At 44.1% G+C, this 24632-nt stretch overlaps 1 protein-coding gene across 1 annotated transcript; it reads right to left on the reverse strand.

Annotated features, from left to right (window-relative positions):
• Positions 1–5718: 5718 nt before the first annotated feature.
• Positions 5719–24620, reverse strand: LOC143487646 (calpain-2 catalytic subunit-like). The gene is made up of 15 exons (XM_076986705.1): positions 24325–24620; positions 22329–22695; positions 20727–20945; positions 20512–20581; positions 20324–20442; positions 19984–20117; positions 19280–19454; positions 17283–17357; positions 17020–17105; positions 16443–16517; positions 16153–16310; positions 6640–6803; positions 6468–6479; positions 6148–6335; positions 5719–5840 (listed from the first exon to the last, which is right to left on the reverse strand). Exons 3-15 carry the CDS (start codon positions 20925–20927, stop codon positions 5822–5824), a joined length of 1476 nt encoding a protein of 491 aa, XP_076842820.1. The 5' UTR covers positions 20928–20945; positions 22329–22695; positions 24325–24620; the 3' UTR covers positions 5719–5821.
• Between the last annotated feature and the right edge of the window lie 12 nt (positions 24621–24632).

Raw genomic sequence — 24632 nt, forward strand, 5'->3', positions numbered from 1 at the left:
TTCATGTACACATACTTCTACTTTCTCTTTGGATCTATATTTGATAAGCATACAGGGAGTCATCCTGGGTGTGGAAAAGCTTCACTGTGGATTCTGGCACAATGCCAAAGTTAAAAATATATAATTTATGAAAGCGAACTATGGAGATTTTGGAACACATAGAGCAAACATAAACGAGGGGCTTCAGTCCCCCACACTCTCTACCAAACGAGAGGGTTCAGTTCTCCACACTCTCTACCAAACGAGAGGTTTCAGTTCCCCAAACTCTCTACCAAATGAAAGCAGAAATCAATGTTGAATTTTACAAGATATAGCGGTATATTATGCCAAGGAAACTCCTTAGGAAAAAACAATCAGTCAGGAACACCAAGATTCCTTTCTCTAATTACTGATGAGTTTTGACAGAAAGCCAGATGCAGGGTTGTTTAAACAGGTGTCTGTTTACTGTCCTCAGTCCTCTAACCACAAAATCATAAGCTATACTCAGCATTAATACAGGGCAGGTTTATCATTTAATAAAGTACATAAATACATGGTCATTAAGACACATACATACATATGTACAGAACAGCACAGGTGAATGATAGTGCAGACTTGTGCAGCTCTAATAGGAAAACGACTGAAAGATCATTCTGAAAACCTCTGATTTTAATACTGCAGCATCAGTCACTGGCCCAGGGTGTAGGTGTGTGTGTGGGTGCGCGTGCGGATCGGGAATCTGCTTTAAATGCCAGGTGAGATGTGGTTTCTCTTGTAGGTGCACATTACTGTGGTCAGTGGAGTTACAGCCTCTGTGAGTTCATGTTGTTTATTTGAATGTTGAGAGACCATGATGCCAGTCAGTGGAGACATGTAGGAGCTAACATAGGACCACAGTAACTTACACTAAGCTGAACAAGTCTGGAGGGTTTTTTTAGGAATGTAGTATTTACTCACATTCACTGCTGGGGCAGTCATGGTCCTGTGGTAGGGAACTGGTCTTGTGACCGGAGGGTCGTGGGTTTGATTCCCAGACCTGAGGCCATGACTGAGGTGCCCTTGAGAAAGGCACCTAACCCCAACTGCTCCCCTGGTGCCCACTGCTCTGGGCACGTGTGCACTACAGCCCCCTAGTAATCACTAGTGTGTGTCTGTTCTAATTGCACAGATGGGTAAATGCAGAGGACAAATTTCGATTGTGGGGAAAAATCACAATTGACAGAATATGGAACATTTACATTTATTTATTTTCTTATGTGACTGTCTAATGAGTTTGTAGTGTTTACTTATTTGTCTGCTTTGATTGGTTTATTTTGTGGGAGTGTTGGATGGGTTTGAACCCTCCAATTCTTGTGAGTCAGTGTTTTGTTTTATGGTTGTGCTGATGGTTTTTCATTGGTTGTAATCATATGATGGTTTGACTTGTGGGTTTGTCGCACTGTAAATCTATCAGTTCTTTATATTGCCTAGCCTTTTATTTACAGTGACATTTTATAAACTGAGTTATTCCAATAAAAGAACATTGTGTGTAATAGTTATCATTGTCTTTATTCACATCTGGTAGTTCTCCAGAGGCTCTTGGAGAGGAGGTTTGGGGTATTAATGCACAGGAACTCATTCAGTGAATAAATCATGGAAGCTTCACACTGAACATAGCTGCATGTGTGAAGTGGATCAGGTAAGATACAGGTTTACAGAATTAAAAGATAGAGGTTTCCAGTATTAACTGACAGACCTAATGCTGAAACAATACATCCTCACAAAACAAAAAAGACACGCTTGTCTTCCACCTCTTTCCACTGAGAAGAATGACAGTAGTTGCTAAGTGTGTGAGGGCTGTTGCCTGGTTACACCTCCCATTCACTGTTGGGTGGAGTCTTATTTGTGAAGCAGATGCCTTTGACGTCCGTGCTGTGCCGGTTTGACAGGCTCTGTCTCTGAACTTCCTGGACTCATGTCCGTCAAAACTGGTGATGAGTCTGTGAACACTGTTCATGTGACTCTCGTGCGGCAAAAATGACGCAATCGCGGTGGCTCTACTGTCGCATGTCGAGCTTGTGCGCCTCTCGATTTTTGTAACTTTGCGTGTGCTGCTCTGCAGCACTGTGTTTTGCGCCAAGTTATTTTTGCAGGGTTTATACACCTTTACAAGGTGCAATTCAAGCACTTGTACGCAGGGCCGGCGCCAGAACATATACAGTGAGAGGGCGTCAGAAAATTTCGGGGGGGGCGAACGTAAGTTGTTGAGCGGGGGGGGGTGGGGGGGGGGGGGGGGTGGCGAACGTAAGTGCCCCCGTGGCGCCGGCCACGCTTGTACGGAACCTTTCAGCTTAATTATGTTACATATTTATACAAATACACATATGGTCGAAATGATTGGAAATAATTAGCTTTGATGCTGTCTGAAAAAATGTTTTAAATAAAAGGTCATGCTATATGATTCATTCACTACTTTAGTGCTACCATTTGAAAACTGATCATGTGGGGCCATGCAAATCTGTATTACATGTAGCTAATACTTAGGTGGAGACATTTTTCTAACAGTGGAATAGGGTACTCTTAACCACTCTACTACAGTAATTCTTTTCATAATCATTGCAGTTAATACATCATGCATGGGGGGGGAAAAAACTGTCAAATACCGTGAAACCGATATAATTTCGAAAAATACCGTGATATAGAATTTTGGTCATACCACCCAGCACTAATGCAAGCTACAGCAAACTAAATGACAGCATATGATAGGAACCAAAACAATGTTAGAAGCTCTACAGGTTCATCCAGTGGGGAATATCTGTATCTGTATATCACTGTAGATCACCTCCAGTATGACGAGGGCCAGAACTGCAGCAGCATGTGACTGGCTCGTGAGCTCCTCCTGGTGGCGACAGAAGGACCAGCCCTGGAGCCGGCCCCGACAGAAGCTAGAGAGATGATCAGATTGAGAGAATGAGACAGGAACTATAGGAAGGAGATGGAAAGATTAGGCAGAAGAAAAGAAAATTAGGCAGAAACTCGAACGCTGAGATTGAGAGAATGAGAGAAGAACTGGAAGAGAAAAATTAAGTGATAGCCTAGAAAGAGACAGAAACTAGGAGAGAGGGATGAACAAATAGAGACCCAAAACAGGAACTAGAGGATATGACTGAGAGAAAGAAACAGAAACTAGGAAAGAGGGATGAACAAATAGAGACCCTAAACAGGAACTAGAGGATATGACTGAGAAAGAAACAGAAACTAGGAGAGAGGGATGAACAAATAGAGATCCTTAAACACGAACTAGAGGATATGACTGAGAGAAAAAGATTTAAACTGGAAGAGAGAGATAAAGAGATTATGATAACACAAGAGTTAGAAATGAAAGAAGAAGAGTTAGACACAATGAGACAAGAATTAGAAGCCAAAGATAAATTTAGATGGAATTAAAAACACCCTGTAACTAATTGTTGTCAATGTGGCCATATGCATTGATTGACTTTTGAACAATTGTCATTTCTGTTTGGTACCACCAAGGCTAGTAACTTCTTGTGAATAAACAATAAATTTTGGTTAAAGATATATTTGGAATTGCACATCCAGATAACAATCTCCTTCTATTTGATGAATAAAATAAAAGTTTCCTGTATTTTACTGCACCATAAAAATAGGATACAGAATAATTTAGTTATTGCAGAATACTTTAGATTACTTTAGCATATGCAAAAGCACAAATTTAAGACAAAATATCAGCTAGCAGCTACCTGCTAACTGTTTTAGCACCATGCTAAATATTATTTGTTTTCTAACATAAATGCGTGTATGCTGTTGTATTACTGTTGAACTGTATGATGATTGGTGCACTTACCGCCGTTGAGCCCAACGCTGATTGGTGCATGTACTTTGTGCTTCTTTTGTTACTTTGTTGAACACATGTCTGAAGTCTGAAGTAACAGATTTCGCATAATGTACTGGAGTAAAAAGTAAGATATTTCACTTTCAAATGTAGTGGAGTAAAAGTAAAAGTTACAAAAAAGGGAAATAACGTAAAAAAAACAACAACAAAAAAATGAATTATAGTAATGAATTACATTTAGTTCATTACTAAATGCCCTCCCTCTAATCAAACTTCTACTCTCTAGACATAATCTGGAAACAGTAATACATGCTTTTATAACATCTCGCCTGGACTATTGTAACTCACTATTGACTGGAATAAGTCAGGCCTCCATGACCCGTCTACAGCTTGTGCAGAACACCGCGGCCCGTTTTTTAACTGGTACAAGAAGGCGAGAGCACATCACACCAATTTTAGCTGCTCTTCACTGGCTCCCAATTCACTTAAGAATCCATTTTTAAATTCTGGTATTTGCTTTTAAAACTCATAACAGACTTGCCCCATGCTAGGGTTAGCATGAACTAACATCTGAACCATATGTTCCAACTCGGTCCCTTAGATCAGCTGACCAGATGCTTTAAACTGTTCCAAAGACACATCGCAAACTTAGAGGGGATCGGGCGTTTGCATGCAGGCTCCAAAACTTTGGGATGAGTTACCACAGTACATCAGGCAGGCTCCCTCATTCAGTGTTTTTAAAACCCATTTAAACATTTTTATGACTTGGCTTTTAAATCAGTGTAACGACTCTTTTAACTGTTTTAAAAGACTGTTTTAGCTCCAAATCTTGTGTTTGTTTTATATCCTTGTGTCATTTTAATTACTTTCCCTGTTTTCTTTTATGTACTGTGTACAGCATTTTGGTCAGCATTATTGTTGTTTTTAAAGTGCTTTATAAATAAAGTGGTATGGTATTATTGTCCAACACTGATAACTGGACACGAGTGTGAACAGATAAGCAGTAATATCACAACTATCACAGCTAAGAACATATCTAAACCCCACACACATTATTTCTTCACAGGATATTATTCTTCTTCCAATAATTTTGTGTATACTGCTGACCTGATGTTCAGATAACTACCAATTGAGCAATTGAGCATTGCTGCTGGTGTAGCTACATAAAACCTCCTGGAGTTTTTTTTCTGTTGAGGAATGAACAGTAGTTTTAATCTTCTGAAAAATAAATAAAACTTTTGCATTAAATTTTTTTTTACATTTAATGATTTTGCCACTGGAATTTGTTACTGTATTCTTATTACAATTAAAATCAGTCAAAACATTTTTAAGGTATAGATATTACCAAAGTGGTCAGCTACAATTTTGCAAATCTTACAAATTTCCAAAAGTTGAACATAGTCACAGTTCCAAATTAAATTAAATAAGGTTCATATATTACAAAATGTTTATAATTCATTTGATTAACTTGAATGTTTTATATTAGCTTAATGAAAAAATGATTTGCATGTATATTTATTCATGAGCTTGCTAGTTAGTGATTGGTTAGGATGAGACCCCATGGCTTCCCAGATGAGCTGAGTCATTCTGCTAATGCCTGTGGAGCCACACGCAGAGGACACAAGTGCACAAGACTCGCTGTAGTACAGAGAGGGGAAGAGTACAGCACAAAAGACAAGATCACAGTACTGTAAACCACAGCCAAGATGGATTAAACTACAAATGAGATACTACAAGATCTACAAACACAAGTGTTGGAAACGCAAATCAATGAAATACAGGAGAACATATAACATACAGGAATGAGTGGGCACAAACAAAACAAGTGTGTGGCAGTCTGGGTAATGACACATGGCAGAGGGTGTGGCCAGTACACTGTACAAATACTTAAACACTGTAGTGTGTGGTGTGTTTACGTGTTTCTTTATTGCAGTCACATAGAGAGGTATTGATTTAGAGAGGTGTTTTTGTCTGGATACTCTTGCTACAATCTTCTTTAGAAGATCTTCTTTAGTGGTCATATTTACTCCTGGAATCAAGATGAACAGAATAACAGCATTATTTTACATTTCAGTCTCTGTCTTGGTGACTAATATACAATCACACAGTCGTGGTGACTAAAACCATCATAAATCTATATGTCCACATACACACGACTCTTTGTGCTCGGTCTATGAACCTGACAGCAATGAAATGTCAACTGCAGCCTTCAAACTCTTCTGAATTAATGGAGAAACCATCAGTTATTCTGCAGCTGTGTGTTAATTTACTTCAGGTCGCTATTTCTTATTGTAAATTTGCAGCGTGTGTTTTTGGAGGGTAAAGGTGTATCCTACTTTGAGTGGACAGTGAGGATGAAGGAGCTGGTTTCGTTGGGGTTTCTGGTGTAAGGCACGATGAGGTACGCTCCAGGACTCAGCCTGAAGGACTCCATCACCTCACGTGTGTTGATGCAGGCCTCAGCTTCCCTCACAGGGGCGTTAGAGGCAAAGAAGGAGGCTGGAAACCCCTTCTGGTCCTTCATCTGAAGAGTAGAACAGAAAGTGAAACATCCAGCAATAGGCATCTATACCCATAATCATTTCAAAATAAAAGCACATGCAATTCTGTAACAAACAAAAAAGAAAAAATGTTTATACATTCAAGTCATACATACCCCAGGTGGCACCTGTAAAAGCAGAGAGAAAATTCATTTTTATACAATAAATAAAATTTTGATTTAAGCCAAACAATTTCTCTGTTCTGTTTATTTCTTCATATTATCCATATGCAAGAAGTTTAAAATGGCTTAACAGAAACAAATGTCCAAAAGAATGAGGGACACTAACAGGGAAGACACCAAGTCCAATATGGAGGCGTGGCTGTAAGTCTCTGTGCTTGCCCACTGGTTTCTGCATGAGAGACACTAGCAGATTCCACCCCTGTGTCTCCTGGCTGTCTGGACTCAACGCTGGGATCTTCACCCGGTACTGGGGGTTCCTCCAGAAGCTCTCTGGAATAGGTTACAGCTATACGTCATATTCACAGGTAATGTAGGTGCAGATATGATCCCCCAGACTGCTGTGGAGAGTTTTCCCAGTTCACAGATCACAGAATGCTGTAATTGTCTGTCACTCAATGCCAGAAATAAGTCCTGCAATGTATCAAATGAAAATTCTCCAATTTTAATGTCAAATATTGATGACATTTTTAAATCACCATTTGAAAGTATTTCTATTGATTTATTAATGATAAAGGACTTTCAGGTAATATGAAAGTATTGTATTACAAGACAAATATATCCTTCCATACACCAGCATAATCCAGTAACCTCATAACTTGTGAATTTAATCCAGCCACAAGTGACTGTGAGGCTGTAACATCACACACTGAATGAAGCAAAGTAACCTGAAGAACATAATGTATCTTTATTTTACGTTTATTTTCTCATTTAATTTTATATCTACTGAAACACTTGGTACGATTTATTTATAAAAAATGTACATAATATCTGTTAGCAGTAAAATCAACTTTTAAAAGTCAGATGTTTGTATTTTATTTTTATTCATGAGAAATGTTTCTTCCAGGCTCACAGATTTGAACTGCTTCTGAGCTACAGGTATTAATCTGCAGTATCTATGGGACAGAACCGACATCTGTTCTTTCTTTCTTTGGATGTGCCATTTCCACAAGAGGACATGCTAGCTCCCACCTGAGGTTCACCATCTACACCGAAGTGACTGTGACTACTTGGCCGGGGAACAAGGACCTTAAACATTATCTGTAGAACCATCCTGTGCACCACGGACTTGTGCTAACGGGCCGCCCAATGGTGGATGGGTTCCCTTTGGAGTCTTGGTCTTCCCGAGGTTTCTTCCTAATCCCCACCATCATAGGGAGTTTTTCCTTGCCACTGTCGCCTTTGGCTTGCTCATTAGGGTTCTGGACCCATATGATTGTAAAGCTGCTTTGTGACAACATGTGTTGTGAAGCGCTATAAAAATAAATTTGACTTTGACTTTATTTATTTATTTATTTGGTTGGTTATTTATGTAGGTGCTGGCCAAATTTATTTAGTAATCAGTCTCATAAAATTACCTACGAAATGGTGGGAGTTCAGACAGTGTTAAATTTACCCAAATTTTATATAAACTCATTTAACTAAGGTCGCCACTAATTGTGGTCAACTCCCGTAGCCCAAATTGTTTGATTAACAAACTATAAATCTGAAGGTTACAGTTCAAATAATAGTTCTGGCTTCAGGTTGTAACAGAGAAGCAACGACTCAAACGACAGTATTTAAACATAAAAACATTTATTGATCACAAAGCATAGTAATAAAAGCATAGCAAACAAAGGGGACAGGAGGGTTGGCTAGTGTGTGTGTGTGTGTGTGTGTGTGTGTGTGTGTGTGTGTGTGTGTGTGTGTGTAGGTATGCGGGTGTGTGTGTGTGGATGTGTATTCGAGTGTGCGCGGATGCGCGTGCGTGTATTCGAGTGCGCGCGGATGCGCGTGCGTGTCTTCGAGTGCGCGCGGATGCGCGTGCGTGTGTACGTGCGTATGGGGGAGGAGATCTTTGAGACAAAGGGAAACTCGATGGCGCGAAACTTAAACCGAGTTCTCACTACAGCCACAAACAACGCAAATTTCCTCCAACTAAGACACGGTATCGTCGGTCACTATACAGCCCCAACGAGCGTATAGTGGGACACACGTTTAACAGTTATACGAAATAAAGAATCAGTGGGAATAATCGAACAAGTTTAAACAGAATACCTATTTAAGCTTTGAACAGAATATCTCTTTAAGCCTTAAACAGAGTACGGTTTAACATGAACGTGATTATAAACACCACTGCAAACAAGCGTTCACAAAGCATCGATCTAAGCACACAGAAAGCAGTAAAACAAGATATTGTTCTAAGTCTGCCCAGATGCACAGTCTTACTTTGAGTTGTTCAGTCCGCGGCCCGCGCAGTAGGCCAGGTAGCCTCTTGAGGAGGACTCCTTCGTGCGCTTTCGTGAAGAAGGTTCCGCTGGATCGCGTTGCTCCGTCCAGGGGAAGCTGTGGTGGCCGTTCAATCGGCGGTCCCTCGATGGTCCGTTGCGTGGTGTCCCGGGGAAGTGGTCGCTGTCGACGTTAAGATGAACTCGCGGAGGTCCGGCCGTCGCGCGAATGTTCAAACCGTTCTTAATCGTCGGCTAGCTGAAGCGATTGGTTTTAGCGAACTCCGCAAAAGAAATAAAAGTAGCGAACTAGTTACTTCTTGCGTCGCGTGCTGCACAGGGTCCGAGTGCAGAACCAATATCGCTTTGTTCCCGAAGGTGTGCGCGCTCTTCGTCTCTAGGTAGCTACTTTGATGCAGCCAGGTAGAGAGAACGAACAAAGGGGGATCCCCCCTTTTAAAGGGGATTCGTCTGATGACGTAGTTCCACATCCGTCCTGACGTGGGCCATGCGCCTAGGGGGAGCACCCCCCTTCCTTTGTCTGTGGAGGCATGGTACCTACATTCCCCCCTTGGTCTGATGGTGAAGTTGTAGAGCCCTCAGAGCACGCTGTTCACCTGTCATCCACAGCAGGCGCCGATTAGTGAGCGTCCACCTTGGTCCCCAGCGCCTTATCAATGTCCATGCAGTATCCTTTTCACTCCTGGGTCGACTGACCTAAACATTCAAGACTGACAGCATCTGGGCAGATCATGAAACATGACACTGGGCAGGAAGTGATGACTGACATCTGGGCAGAACATTTAGACTGTATCATCTGGGCAGAACATCTACTCTAACGTCTGTGCAGATCACATGCAATATTGGGAGAAAATACACACCAAAGATAGAAAAAGAAAATAAACAATCAAAATATACAACAAACTATAAGCAACTAACTACACTAGGTAGTGTCGGTGTGGCCTCCTATCATTGAGATAAGGGTATGGTTTTTATATCTATACAAATGTGGAGAGGAACGGTCAGGGTTTACTGCCTTGTCAGGGTAGTTACCTTTAGAGGGGAAGGAAGAGGTGCCTCAAGTGGTTGAAGGCGAAGGTGTTGAGGAGTGTTAGTGAGTGAGTCAATTAGAGTGTTTAGAGCTTGGGTGTACCTCAGGAGCATCAGGCAGACGCCTGCAGTTATGACCCAACCGGTGAAGACAAGGCCAAGGACAGCTGTGTTAACCAGGTTCCACTGACCCACAGGCCTCCTTGCTATGGGGCTCAGCCAGGTTGTCTGGATCCCTGATTCGTCCAGGCTGACCTGCACTGTTTTAGTCCCTTCCAGCAGAAGCTGCTGTTGAAGGGCATCTCCTAGGTGCAAACTATGGCCTCTAAAGACATCAACTAACTCAATTTCTGTTTCGTATCTTTTAGAACTGAGGTGGTACAGGACAGCGTCATCTAAGTGTATAGTGGCCCCTGGTGGGACCCTAATGAGTACAGTCTGGTTTGGGAGCCTCATCCTCATAGCCGTGTCATGGCGTTCATACGTCATTACACCCTCATGCTGGGGTGTGTTAACAAGACACCCGTCACCTGCCGTTTCTACTCTAGTTTCGGTGACATCACCCTTACTTGACATAAGGGCCTTGCACTTTCCATCTGTGGTGACAGTTGCTGACTTTATGCCTCCGACTATTTCAATGGGGACAGAGTAAGGAGGTATCCTACCCTTGCTCAGGCTAGTTATCGAGGAACTAACCTCATTCAGTGCATCCTGTAGGAACTGTTTAACCCTACTGAGCTCTACAAGTTCTGACTCAACTACATGGTATAGATGATTAAAGGTCTGGGCGGTAGCGTTGAGTAAGATGATCATGCCCTGCAGTGCTTTTCCCGGTCCTCGCAGCTTTTGTTGATTAAGGTCTGTTGTCAGGATATCAGCTTCTTCAGAGGGTTGCTGCCGGATCTCCTCCTCAAACCCTGGGTAAGGTTCTTTGGGAAGGTCAGTGTTCATCTCATTCGCAACAGGTTGGAACCACGGTGCGGGATGAAAGAAACCCCCTGGGCAGTCAAACTTCTGTCTTCTCAAGACCATGAGTCGAAACGGAACGCTAGCCGACCTAGTTGGGACAGTCAAGTTCAACCCGTTTACCACCTGACATGCTTGGGGAATTGTTCTCCAGTCACAGTTGTATGTCTTAGTCCTGTCACTGACAGGCTTACAGACTGTGACTTGGGTCCATGACCACCTGATCAGAGGAGCCAGCCTATCGAGCAGGTCTTGACCGCTGAGCAGCTGTTCCGCGCCAAATTTAGAGGTGTTGACTGGGTCCACGTGCTTCATCTCTGGGAGTGTGAACTCAAACCAAGCTCTCTGGTTGGTTGGGGCATGGTCTTGCTTATAGCAGGTGGTGCTAAGCTGACGGGACTCAATGTTGAGGCATCTCCCCATGGCGAGTGAGGCCTGTCTCATGGTGGAGAATGTGACTGTGCAGATGAGGCTGATCTCCGATCCGGTACCCAGTAGCGTGTTGACACTTGGGTGATCTTCTTGGAGGACACTGGTACAGATGCGTTGGGCGCTGCCTTTCTGGACCAGGTCTCCCTGGAACTGCAGGAGTGGAGAGGAAGAAGCAGAAAGACTGGATGAAGTTTGCTCTGCAGCTGGTGGCGGTGCGTTCTCACTTGATGGTTCCCTTCCCCAGCCAATGAGATGGATCCGGGGTAGTGTTGAGGAGGGTTCTCGGCCTAGTCATGCGACTGAGGGGCCTCCATCTTCACAAGAGCGTTTCTCACGGTCCTTGGTTGGCCGGTTGGTGTTCATGTCCTTCTCCTGGGACATCTTTGTGATTGCATCCTTGAGAAGCTGAAGCTCCATCCTTAATTCAGCAGTGTCTTGTGACTCTGTCTCTGGACTTCTGCCTCGGTCTCTGTGTTCTTGGCGTCGAGAGGTCCGATCCTGGTTGTCCCATCTGTTCTCTCTAGGTGATCGCTTAGGCTCATGGGAGGAGTAGTGGTTGCCACGGCTCTTCTGGGGTGCCCTTGACTGGTGTAGATCACCCCCCTTGGACTGTTTGTGTCCATCTCTCCAATCCCTTAGCTTTTTTTCCAAGTGGGAGCGATGAGACAGGCTAGCCCCATGGTGGACATGGTTACCATTTGGTACTTCCGCGTCCTCCAATTCTATGGGTTTGCTTGCGGAGTTCTGCATGGCGAGTACTTGGGGATTCTCTTCTCTCTTATCCCCAGGTCGGACGATTGTCTCCCAGGCCATCTGTGCCATCTTCCGAATGTCACGCATGGATGGGTCACCTTGCCGGGTGAGGAGAGTCACGTGGGTGCGCACGCATGGATGCAGGTTGTGCAGGAAGAGTGACTTGAAGGCTCTGTCTTCTTCCAGTCCTGGGCCATTTCTTCCTTGGAAGTAGGCGTGTCTCAGGCGGGTGTAGAAGTCACGGGGATGTTCGTGGCGGCCATGCTTGATTTGGATGGCTGAAATGGTCGCAGAGGTCTCATCCGCAAACGGGGAGTATTCCTCTGCTAGAGCTTCACAGAGCAGATCAAAGTCATCACGGGTGTTGGCTGGCTGGGCCTCTATGAATGCATGGACCGATCTGGAAGTCGTCTTCCAGATTAATTTGACTTTCTCTCTGTGAGTGGAGTGAGGCAGGTCGAGAAGACAATGCCTTATCTCTCTGAGGTAGTCTTCAACGTTGTGGTCGCGCTTCTCTGGATCAAAGCGCTCAATGTCTTTGGCGAGGGCGTCCAGCTGCTTTAGGCGTGGGGCATCACTAGGTCTTAGTTCTCGGGCAAAGCTATAGTGATGTGGCTCGCACCTGCCACGCTGAGGAGACTGGAGGATGCGTCCGTCATATCTGCCGTGGTGCAGGGGCTCTTCTCTTTCCGGGGAGTAGTCATCAGGACCGTAGTCTCTGAAGTCCTGGTAGGGAGGTCTGGAGTGTGCAGCTCTCCGCGCATCTAGGAGGCCCTTCCGCTGTTGGTCAGCAAAGCGAACTTGTTCCTGGTGCTGAGCGTCAGAGCGGTAGGAGCAGCGAGTTGACTCTCGTCGTGGGGGTGAGAAGAAAAAGGGGGACATGGAGGAGGAGTAGTGCTGATGCGTAGTTCGGGGTCTCTCAGGCGCGTGGCGGGACGTGAGAACCCTGGAGGGGGTTCGGGGAGCCCGTATTGGGCGGAGCTCTTCAAGGTGTTCCTCCTCTGAGTCATAACCTGAAGTGTGGTGGCGTGGAGCAGTCCTTGATACTGCTGGCCGTGGCGGACTGAGGCGTAGGCTGGGTTGTCTGGTACCTCGTGAGTCCCAGCGAGATGGTATTGGCTCCAGGGGAGGCACGACATGGCCATCTCTGGGGTTCTGGGAGCGAAGGGACATCCTGCTGACTGCCTCCACTATGGACCTCACTTCCAGGTCGCTCTCACCTCCCGAGCCGGCATCCTCCTGCCTCTGTCGCGCACTGGTCAGGTCATCCACCTCCTCCTGCAGGGCATCTAGCTCCATCCTGGTTTTCTTGTGGAAGAGCAGGAATATTCGACCAATGGCCTCCTGAATGTTGACCTCAGAAGCTTGCTGGATAAAAGCCACCATTTCACCTATCTTCCTCTCACAGTCCTCCCTGGAATATTGCTGGATGCTGTTCTCCTCTTCTTCAGGCAGCCGGATGAGTTGGCTGATCAGGTTGGGAAGGGAGATGTGAGGGGGTTGCTGGGGTTGCTCCCCAGAGTTGCGTCGGGATGCTGATGCTGTGCTCATTCTCAGGCCTATGACTAGGGCTCAGTTCTCCTAGGGGCAAGCAGGCTATGCACTGTACTCAACGTGTATAGGACCAGCACTAAGCCTTGACTGGGTCAAACGACAACAAGCATGTACTCAAAAGGAATCTGAAGCTAGCAGCAAACCTTGAATCTATCAGATGGGGACCAGCAATGTACTCAAACGGTGTAGGACGTTAGCACCAAGCCTTGAATGTCTCAAATAGGAACCATAAGCAGTGTATTAAAAGGGAATATGAAGCTAGCACCAAGCCTTGACTATATCAAATAGGGCAACAAGCGAGGAGCAGCAACTTCTGCAAACCCAATGTACTGGAGCGGCTAAGGGATCTATTCTAGTTGCGGCAAGGGTGGACTACAGTTAGCACACACGCTAGCTACCTCCAGTGATGTGTACCAGCATTAAACTCTATTCAACAGGGGCAAGCAACCGAACTTTCAGTTAGGTGAAAAGGCTACTCTGAATTCAATCAACATCAGTATATCAAAACATCAATGCTTATCAATATAACTTAGTTAATTCATTACCAGTCAATGGTTACTGAATAACAACACCCCAGATGTGATCAACAAAAGTCCTAATTAATAAGATTCGACAGTAAAAGGTGGTTGCTCATTAATTAGCACTGATCAAATTAGAGAAGTATGGTTAGTTGTTATTCTTAGAGAAAATGTGATGTATTTATGTGTTGAAATTACATCTAGTGTTATCCGGTATGGATGAGTGTATATGAAACAAAACCTTTGTTTTTAGATTTTGGCGCCACCTAGTGGCGGGATGGGTGTATATACCTTTAACTATGCGGTTGTTACTGCGCAGTCGTTGTCGCAGTTACAACTGAAGCCAAGCAACTATCCCTCACGCGGCGCACCAATTATGTAGGTGCTGGCCAAATTTATTTAGTAATCAGTCTCATAAAATTACCTACGAAATGGTGGGAGTTCAGACAGTGTTAAATTTACCCAAATTTTATATAAACTCATTTAACTAAGGTCGCCACTAATTGTGGTCAACTCCCGTAGCCCAAATTGTTTGATTAACAAACTATAAATCTGAAGGTTACAGTTCAAATAATAGTTCTGGCTTCAGGTTGTAACAGAGAAGCAACGACTCAAACGACAGTATTTAAACATAAAAACATTTATTGATCACAAAGCATAGTAATAAAAGCATAGCAAACAAAGGGGACAGGAGGGTTGGCTAGTGTGTGTGTGTGTGTGTGTGTGTGTGTGTGTGTGTGTGTGTGTGTGTGTGTGTGTGTAGGTATGCGGGTGTGTGTGTGTGGATGTGTATTCGAGTGTGCGCGGATGCGCGTGCGTGTATTCGAGTGCGCGCGGATGCGCGTGCGTGTCTTCGAGTGCGCGCGGATGCGCGTGCGTGTGTACGTGCGTATGGGGGAGGAGATCTTTGAGACAAAGGGAAACTCGATGGCGCGAAACTTAAACCGAGTTCTCACTACAGCCACAAACAACGCAAATTTCCTCCAACTAAGACACGGTATCGTCGGTCACTATACAGCCCCAACGAGCGTATAGTGGGACACACGTTTAACAGTTATACGAAATAAAGAATCAGTGGGAATAATCGAACAAGTTTAAACAGAATACCTATTTAAGCTTTGAACAGAATATCTCTTTAAGCCTTAAACAGAGTACGGTTTAACATGAACGTGATTATAAACACCACTGCAAACAAGCGTTCACAAAGCATCGATCTAAGCACACAGAAAGCAGTAAAACAAGATATTGTTCTAAGTCTGCCCAGATGCACAGTCTTACTTTGAGTTGTTCAGTCCGCGGCCCGCGCAGTAGGCCAGGTAGCCTCTTGAGGAGGACTCCTTCGTGCGCTTTCGTGAAGAAGGTTCCGCTGGATCGCGTTGCTCCGTCCAGGGGAAGCTGTGGTGGCCGTTCAATCGGCGGTCCCTCGATGGTCCGTTGCGTGGTGTCCCGGGGAAGTGGTCGCTGTCGACGTTAAGATGAACTCGCGGAGGTCCGGCCGTCGCGCGAATGTTCAAACCGTTCTTAATCGTCGGCTAGCTGAAGCGATTGGTTTTAGCGAACTCCGCAAAAGAAATAAAAGTAGCGAACTAGTTACTTCTTGCGTCGCGTGCTGCACAGGGTCCGAGTGCAGAACCAATATCGCTTTGTTCCCGAAGGTGTGCGCGCTCTTCGTCTCTAGGTAGCTACTTTGATGCAGCCAGGTAGAGAGAACGAACAAAGGGGGATCCCCCCTTTTAAAGGGGATTCGTCTGATGACGTAGTTCCACATCCGTCCTGACGTGGGCCATGCGCCTAGGGGGAGCACCCCCCTTCCTTTGTCTGTGGAGGCATGGTACCTACATTTATTTATTGTTTATTTCTCATTTTAGATCAAACAAACTCCAGTGATGACTGGAGATACTAAATCTAATCTAATTCTTGGTCTCACCCTGCATGTGTGAGTGTAAACACCTGTTTAGCCCATCGTCAGAAGTGAGCTGTTCCCACCGTGTGTGTGTGTGTGTGTGAGTGTGTGTGTGTGAGTGTGTGTGAGAGAGAGAGAGAGAGAGAGAGAGAGAGAGAGAGAGAGAGAGAGAGAGATGTGTGTGTGAGTGTGTGTGTGTGTGAGAGAGAGAGAGAGAGAGAGAGAGTGTGTGTACACACCCATGTGGCCCATGGAGCCACCAGATGTGTTAGTGTCCCAGCAGTCTTCGTACTGTGCTGAGGTCCAGGTTCCCGGGGATGAACCATCAAGGAACGCAGCACTGAAGCAGCAGATATCCAAGGTGGCGAAGCTTCCACAGAAGTCCTCCATCGACATCCTGATGGAGGAGAAAGGTGTCGTGGCTACAGGAGTCCAGACTGTAGGAGTCCAGACTGCAGGAGTCCAGACTGCAGGAGTCCAGGGTCTAGGGGCTCTGGAGTGTTTGGAAGGGAAGGGGTGATGCACCTACCAGAATTCTCCATCTTCTTTACTGTGGAACCACCTGGTGCGATTCTCTTCACTGACCGTATTCCACAGCGGGGACCTGGAGAATAGATTTAGGGACACACACACACACACACACACACACACACACACACACACACACACACACACACACACACACACACTTTTTAATGTTTCCTTTCAAAATTCAGATATAAATGTCAGTAGCCCTGGGTTCTCAGGTTTCATTAATTTCTTTGTGCTTGCTACAAAGCACAAAATCATTTCTCACTCAGTGAGTGTGTGTGTGTTTGTGTGTGTAAAGGCTAGAATGGGTGTGTGTGTAAAGGGAAGAATGTGTGGGTGTGTGTGTGTGTGTGTGTGTGTGTGTGTGTGTGTGTGTGTGTAAAGTGTGTAAAGTGCGTTTTGTTTCAGCATGTTCCAATTTTGGCACACTGCACAGCGTGTATGTATGTAAATGAGAACCACATGGACTTTCAGTTACTAAACACTCAGGTATATGAAAACCTGTTAAATATGGAGGATATGACTGGATCCCAGAAGGACGTCAGCGTAGTGTCCAACACTGTAGGACCTCTTACCCGTCACTCCAGTTTCCGTTCCATTCTGTGTGTCCCCACGGGTTAAGGACCCTCACCAGTTTAACTGATTCACTATGGCTCATCACCTGTTAAACAGGTGTAGTTGAAAGATAATTTAAAGTGTACTTGTCTGTATACTGTATTTTAGCTGTAATGATCACATGACATTAATCAACCAGTAAACCAATCATCCTACCATCCAAACCAAATGCTGATCAATTCAATTAAAATCAGTCAATCTATCAGTAAAAAGAGCAGCTCACCTTGGTGACTCCTGTCACGGTGTAGGCGTGGCCCTCCACTATGCCGTTAGACAGCTCTGTGTTGGCAGGTGTGGTCTGTTCACACACGAAACAAAAGGTGTCAAGATGCCCGAACAAAAATGTACCACAATACAGTTGTGTGCAGAGTCTCTTTTGATGTCAGACAGACCAGAAAATTCCTTCTTCTTGAAAATGTTGAGGACAAAATACGAGTTGTTTATTTAAAGGACCAGAATGTAGCATCTAGTTTTCCTCCTTCACATTTTCGTTTCTTTCACATCGAGGATTCAGCCCCACATCGTTTGGTGTACATTTGATGAACATTTGGGACTTCAAATATCTCACAACACAAAATGCTCGCTCGGCACCCAACAGCAACCACTGACTGGCCTTCTTTCTATGTTTTCCACTCAAACCGGCATGTTAATGTAATAATAATAATAATAATAATCTTTATTTGTATAGCACCTTTCATACATACATGCAACTCAAAGTGTTTTACAGAATAAATAAAAAAGAAACATTAAAAGGAAGCAAAGATAAGAAGACAAAAATAAAATATTAAAAGAAATTAAAAGATAAAAAGGAAACAAACACAAAATAATGAAATATAGTGACAAATTATAAAATAATAGACAACATAATGTAATAAAGTAAATAAGATTGAGAGTTTCTAAAAGCAGATCTAAACAGGAATGTTTTGAGACTGTTCTTGAAGCTGTGCAGGGATGAAATGCTGTAGATTACTGTTTGAAGACCTGAGTGGAGGAGGAGCAAGACCATGAAGACATTTAAAAACCATGACTAGAACCTTAAAATCTATTCTAAAGCTGACAGGTAACCAGTGCAGTGAGTGGAGTGCAGGTGTAATATGATCTCTCTTTTCTAATGCCAAAGGCACTTTCTAGAGCCAATGCGTAGTTTGTCCATTCTGGGCTAAAGAAAGGTGAGTCCTGACTACACCCCAGACTATTGACAAAATACACCCCAGACTACAGTCAGACTACTGATGAAATACAGCCCAGACTACAGTCAGACTTCAGCCCAGACTACAGTCAGACTTCAGCCCAGACTACTACTGTATATCACTACAGCCCAGACTGCACATGACTCAGGTGAAAAGCAGTCAATGTGGCCCAGACGAGGAGTGTGCTTACCACCGGAGGAGTGAATGTTGCCCAGACGAGGAGTGTGCTTACCCCCGGAGGAGTGAATGTTGCCCAGACGAGGAGTGTGCTTACCCCCGGAGGAGTGAATGTTGCCCAGACGAGGAGTGTGCTTACCCCCGGAGGAGTGAATGTGGCCCAGACGAGGAGTGTGCTTACCCCCTGAGGAGTGAATGTGGCCCAGACGAGGAGTGTGCTTACCCCCTGAGGAGTGAATGTGGCCCAGACGAGGAGTGTGCTTACCCCCTGAGGAGTGAATGTGGCCCAGACGAGGAGTGTGCTTACCCCCTGAGGAGTGAATGTGGCCCAGACGAGGAGTGTGCTTACCCCCTGAGGAGTGAATGTGGCCCAGACGAGGAGTGTGCTTACCCCCTGAGGAGTGAATGTGGCCCAGACGAGGAGTGTGCTTACCCCCTGAGGAGTGAATGTGGCCCAGACGAGGAGTGTGCTTACCCCCTGAGGAGTGAATGTGGCTTAGACGAGGAGTGTGCTTACCCCCTGAGGAGTGAATGTGGCCCAGACGAGGAGTGTGCTTACCCCCTGAGGAGTGAATGTGGCCCAGACGAGGAGTGTGCTTACCCCCTGAGGAGTGAATGTGGCTTAGACGAGGAGTGTGCTTACCCCCTGAGGAGTGAATGTGGCTTAGACGAGGAGTGTGCTTACCCCCTGAGGAGTGAATGTGGCCCAGGTGAGGAGTGTGCTTACCCACTGAGGAGTGAATGTGGCCCAGGTGAGGAGTGTGCTTACCCCCTGAGGAGTGAATGTGGCCCAGGTGAGGAGTGTGCTTACCCCCTGATGAGTGAATGTGGCCCAGGTGAGGAGTGTGCTTACCCCCGGAGGAGTGCCACAGCCCATGACAGACTTGTATCGGGCTGCACTGTACATCAGGTTCCAGAGCTCAGGGTGACCCTCAGCGAGTCTCAGCGTCATGTGCACACCGCCCGTGAAATCGGTCAGCGCCTCGGACACATAGCCACCACTCATGTCTGCATAAGAACCACACAGTCTGGAAAAGACACACAGTGAGAAAAACACATACACAAAAAACACAAACACAAAATGAGAAATACACACATGAAATAATCAAACACATGATTTGACTCTTCATGCCACACACATTAGTACACCCATGCCATCCAACAGTGTTAGGGTTCATGTTACTGTGACGTTTGGCAGCACACTGAGTGCAGCATGCAGTACAATGTTTTTTTTTACGTTAGCATTAGTGCTAGAGAGAGAACACACAAGACTAGACACAAAAACGCAACACTGACACACACATGCAGAAGACAACAACCAACAAGTGTACCACATAATAAAAAGACAAGAGACAGATGATACAGATACACACACACACACACACACAGACACACGGGATACCTGGATGTAAACACATACATAGACCAATCCAGACACGCATGAAGGGAGGAGTCAGGGGCTGTACCACACTCATGGACACGCCCAAAGGGAGGAGTCAAGGTAATATTATGTTTCTAAATGTAGTTGTAACATGAGTATCCAGCTTCTGGACCTACTTGGCGTAAGCCTTCTCCAGCAGTGCAGGCCAGAACTCATTGAGGGTTTTGCAGTGCACAAAAATGAGTCTTCCATTGATTGTTGGCAATTTGTCGTCTATGACGACGTCAACCCACTTCCCAAATCTCCAGAACTGTGAGGAAACATGGAGGATCAGCACAGATGTTCAACGTTACAAACAACAAATTCATCAAAGTAGAAACCAGACACGGAAAATGAGAGAAACATTACGTCCAGTGCAGAGAAATTCTATGCTAGTCTGAGAAAATGAACTTTATTTGGCATACTATGTTTATACATGAAAGTAGATGAGGTAAACCCACATGGAATGTTACTTACCCTAAAGTGAAAAATTCCTGCATAATCCTTCGTGAATGTCTGACCTGCTGGAACAACCTGATCCATGATGTCTTTCTGAAACGTAATGGCTCCAATTGCAGCCAGAAACCAGCAGTTTCCTAAAGAGAAAAAATATTTAGCCACTGTGAGAAAGGATGCAGTCATTCTCTAAACAGGGTTAAACTCACCAAGTTCTCCCTGGGTGTAATCGAACCTCGACTCCCCACCTATGACTAGTTGTGGATTATTTATCATTTTCTGTAAAGAGAGGGAGAAAAAAATGTCCAATTTATATAATCATAATAAGTATGACTGAGACCTCCTACTGCACGGTGAGGAATTACAGGTCAATGCTAACGATCCCACAGCAAAATAATGTGTTTAGAGCACAACAGTGGAGTACCGTTGGTCTAATCCAGACCACACTAGCCGCTTCCCGAGCAGACAGAATCCCTGGGCCAATGGAGCTCTGCTCTGGCGGGAACGAACTGTCCAGGAATCTGGCTCTGTGCCGGACAAAGTCCTGGTGCAGCTTATCGTAATCCTGCCCCAAGAACCTGACGGGACAGGAGCGTGAACCCACGACGTTCGCCCCATGCTGCATGGTTGAATGCTCGAAATTCTGTCAGGGAATGCAAAACAAAATTAAACTCAAAATAAATCTCACTGATGGACCCCATGAATGTTAATCTGACAAGGATTGATAAATTATCCATGTAAACAAATTTACACAACTATGAAAGTAGTTCTGGAGTAAATATGTAACACAAAAATACAAAGTCAAACATCATGACACAATCACATGACACATGACACAAAGTAACATGACAAAATCATCAATAAATTGCTGTTTAATTAATAGCTTTAACATTTAAATTATGTTTTAAGAATTTAATCATTTTTCAGAGTGTCACTCTACAGTCCAGAAGGTTCATCTGAGCTTCTTGACTACCTGGTCCATGTTCAGGGAATTGAAAGGGCGATGCTTTTGTGCTAATGCTGTAACGTCAGCACCTCTGGGGTCTGGACAGAACTCAGGATCTTATTTGCACAGTTAGTCTTGCAACTGTAGACTTTAACTATTTACAGCGTTTGGAAGACGGCCTTGTCCAGAGGGACTTACAGACGCGTTTTGTAGAATCTATCAAATACACATCGTCATGTAACTACAGGTCAGTATTAAGAATCCTGTCAGGCTAAAATCTTAACTACAATGTTGACATTATATTAGATGGGCAGAGAAACCTTCGAGTTAGTTAATATTTTCATTAGTTATCTGTCAAATTTAAAATTGATTACTGACCAACATATTGTATCAGAAGTTAACACCCAGAAAATAAACCGGGCTTTCTGCAGTGTTTCTATAGATGTTTCGTCAAAACATGTATTACAAATACACACACACACCTGCAGATTAAAAGATTAAACTGAATATGAATATGGCAGGCAGTAAGACCGTTTCTAAAGTCTGTCCTAAACCTGTTATATGTTTGTACTACACAGACACAAAACACAACAGATCTTTTGCAAGATGTCTCTCAGATGGCCCATGCTGAGCTTCTATGGATCAGACTGAGAAATTGAGCAATAATGGATTTAAACTAATTCCCTATTATCCACTACACAATCGGGACTAAAAAAATTAATTGTTTTCAGAATCCTATGCCCTTAAGGACCAATAAATCTCTCGACATTTAAGACAGTATTTCACACCTGCATCCTCAAGCAGCTAACCAAAGCTTTTATATCAAAACCTGTTACCTGATCATAAGCCTGTTAAATGGTCAGGTGTGTTTAGAGCAATTCAATACATTTGGTGTTTCCACATTTTCTTTTAACAGTGTTGAGAAAAACAAATGATATAAAATTTATGCACCATCCAAACATACATTCTAATGCGTCATCATCTTAAAATAGCTTCCTTCACAAAAGCCGCACTGAAATATCTCTGTGATAATGACTAATGGCAAAAGCGTGATCATAATGAACAGGGGAATGTTCTTACCTTAGAGAAGGTGAGCGCTGGTCTGAAGGTACGTCCTCCACTGAAGCTGGCGTCAGGAGCAGGGGAAGACACACTCTTCTAGGAATTACAGTAATCCTGGAATTCCATGAAAGCGTTGCGAGGAAGTAGTTCTGTCTGCTGTGGTGAGGCCGGTTTGGCTGGACAGTTGGATGAAATCCACACACACTGAACTCTTCAGAACTCCTTCAACCCAAAATGTTTCAGATAAACAGACTTGAACTAGACGTTTAGCAACTGTGGTTCCGCCCCCGCACTGCAGAACAGAGCCGTTCCAAGTATCCGTGTCCACATGTCCAGTGAGGAAGTGCGTGTGTCTGGGCTGGGTTTGGGGGCGTGGCCAGGGTACCTGTAACAGGTCAGGCAGCATTCCACAGCTGTGCTACACGGTGCTGACACGCACACAGACATCCTAACTGATACCCACACACTCTGCACCAAACAAATATTTAGAAGGCACCGTGTCCAGCTAATCAAGGTTGTGTGATAAAAGCCTGTTACCTGGATCAGGTGTGTTGAGTGCAAGTGTGAAGTCAGATGATCGTAGTTATGACCCCAACCCTACACTTCACAACGTAAAAGCCGTACATTTGTTTTAGTGTCATATGTACGTCAGCCTATAACACACTGTTTTTAAGAAAACCATGATTTCTTAATAATGGGGTAACAGGTCCTAATCTCAGAGCAGGTGGAACATAATGGTTTGTAAGTTACAGACTGATGTGACAAGTTAGACATGTCAGCCCTTTAGAGTTGGGGGGGGGGAGAGAGAGAGAGAGAGAGGTGATGAGTGATCAGAAGTGGCAGTACATAAACCAGATGGTTAGGGACATGAAACTGTGTAAAACCAAAGTTTAGACAAATTAAAACATTTATTTTTAAAAAAATGTAATTAATAAAATTAAGTCAGAGAGAGCTGTGTGTTCAGCTGTGTCTACAGAGCACAAGGAGCCAAAGATAAACAAACCAAGAACGAACGTAACATTGTTCAGAAGAGCAGGACAAGCGTCAGTCATAATGAGGGGCGTGTCAGGGGGCGGAGCAAGAACAGGAGGTGATGTGTCAGGTGCTGAGAAGCATGTGCAGCCAGTCAATTTTTAAGAGTTGAGCAGAGAAACGTACAAATTTTGTCGTTCAGGCTTTTTAAATTAAACTGCTCAAATGTGCATCAAATCAGAAATCTGACAATTGAGAAAATAAGTTTATAACAGGTTTAGGAAGGACTGCACACTGTCTACTGTGATTTATTAAAATAAATCAGAAAAGAGAACATCAAACAAGGTTAAATCAGATAAACACCAATAACAAAACACTAATAAAGCAGGGAGTATATAATAAAATACCAAATTAGAGCAAAACTTCCAAAAAGCTAGTGAACCACAAAACACCAGGAACATAAGTACACAAAATCTGACAACCAGGAAGAACACAGGGCTTAAATACATGAACTAAAAAGGACAAACTAGGAGGTGTGAATGTGTACATGAGACAGAAACTGAAACAAGGGGACAGGGAATACTGATTTGTTGATCTTTTAAATGGTCACACTTGGTATTGTTGGGTATTTAATTTAAAACTACTAGATGTGGAGGTAAACGGTTTCAGTTTTGTATCTTAGCCGATTCAATGAAGTAAAAGGTGCGTCTAACACACTGGGGTTGAGTCAGAAGTGTGAGTGAATCACGAGTGAAGGTGTTTTAATTAAAAGAAGGAAAAAGGTGGACAAACACGGGAACCGATACAGCAAGAACAGATAAATGAATCAAAATGGGGCAGTCTGGTGGTTAGGGAACTGGTCTTATGACCAGAGGGTTGTGGGTTCCATTACCAGGTCCAAGGCCATGACAGCTCCCTTGGCACTGGGCCAGGGTACCACACCCCCCTAGTGATCACTAATGTGCACTTTACAACATGAGCTGGAAATAACACACAGGTTTCAATACAGACAAACAATAATCAGAAAGCTCTCAATACTTACTTGCAGTCAGATACTAAAAAAAACAGCTACATTCAATAACCAGCACCAAACAAGAAAAAGAAGAGGGTTTAAATACACTGGACTAACAAGAGAAACAACTAGAAGCAGGTGGGAATGATAATCAGGGGGCGGCGTTACAAATGACATGGGCGTGGCAGGAGAAACACATGGGAAACAAAAACAGAATAAAGAATAAAACACTGATGTGAGTGACAGGTGGTTTCATCCCAAATCCAACATGCAGACTGTGCACTAGTGAAGGGGGAATATGGGTGAATATCCAGGATGAATCAACCAAGATCCAAACA

The sequence above is a fragment of the Brachyhypopomus gauderio genome, unplaced genomic scaffold (genome assembly GCF_052324685.1).
Source record: "Brachyhypopomus gauderio isolate BG-103 unplaced genomic scaffold, BGAUD_0.2 sc49, whole genome shotgun sequence".
Taxonomy (NCBI): Eukaryota; Metazoa; Chordata; class Actinopteri; order Gymnotiformes; family Hypopomidae; genus Brachyhypopomus; species Brachyhypopomus gauderio.

What these genes read in the sequence shown, in the direction of transcription:
- LOC143487646 (XM_076986705.1), bottom strand. Translation starts at nt 20,927, where the DNA reads ATGCAGCATGGGGCGAACGTCGTGGGTTCACGCTCCTGTCCCGTCAGG. An exon ending in TTACACCCAGGGAGAACTTG is followed by an intron (nt 20,443 to 20,511) that starts GTGAGTTTAACC and finishes TTTTCTCTTTAG; the next exon opens with GAAACTGCTGGTTTCTGGCT. An exon ending in AAAGAAGATGGAGAATTCTG is followed by an intron (nt 16,311 to 16,442) that starts GTAGGTGCATCA and finishes CTCCTCCATCAG; the next exon opens with GATGTCGATGGAGGACTTCT.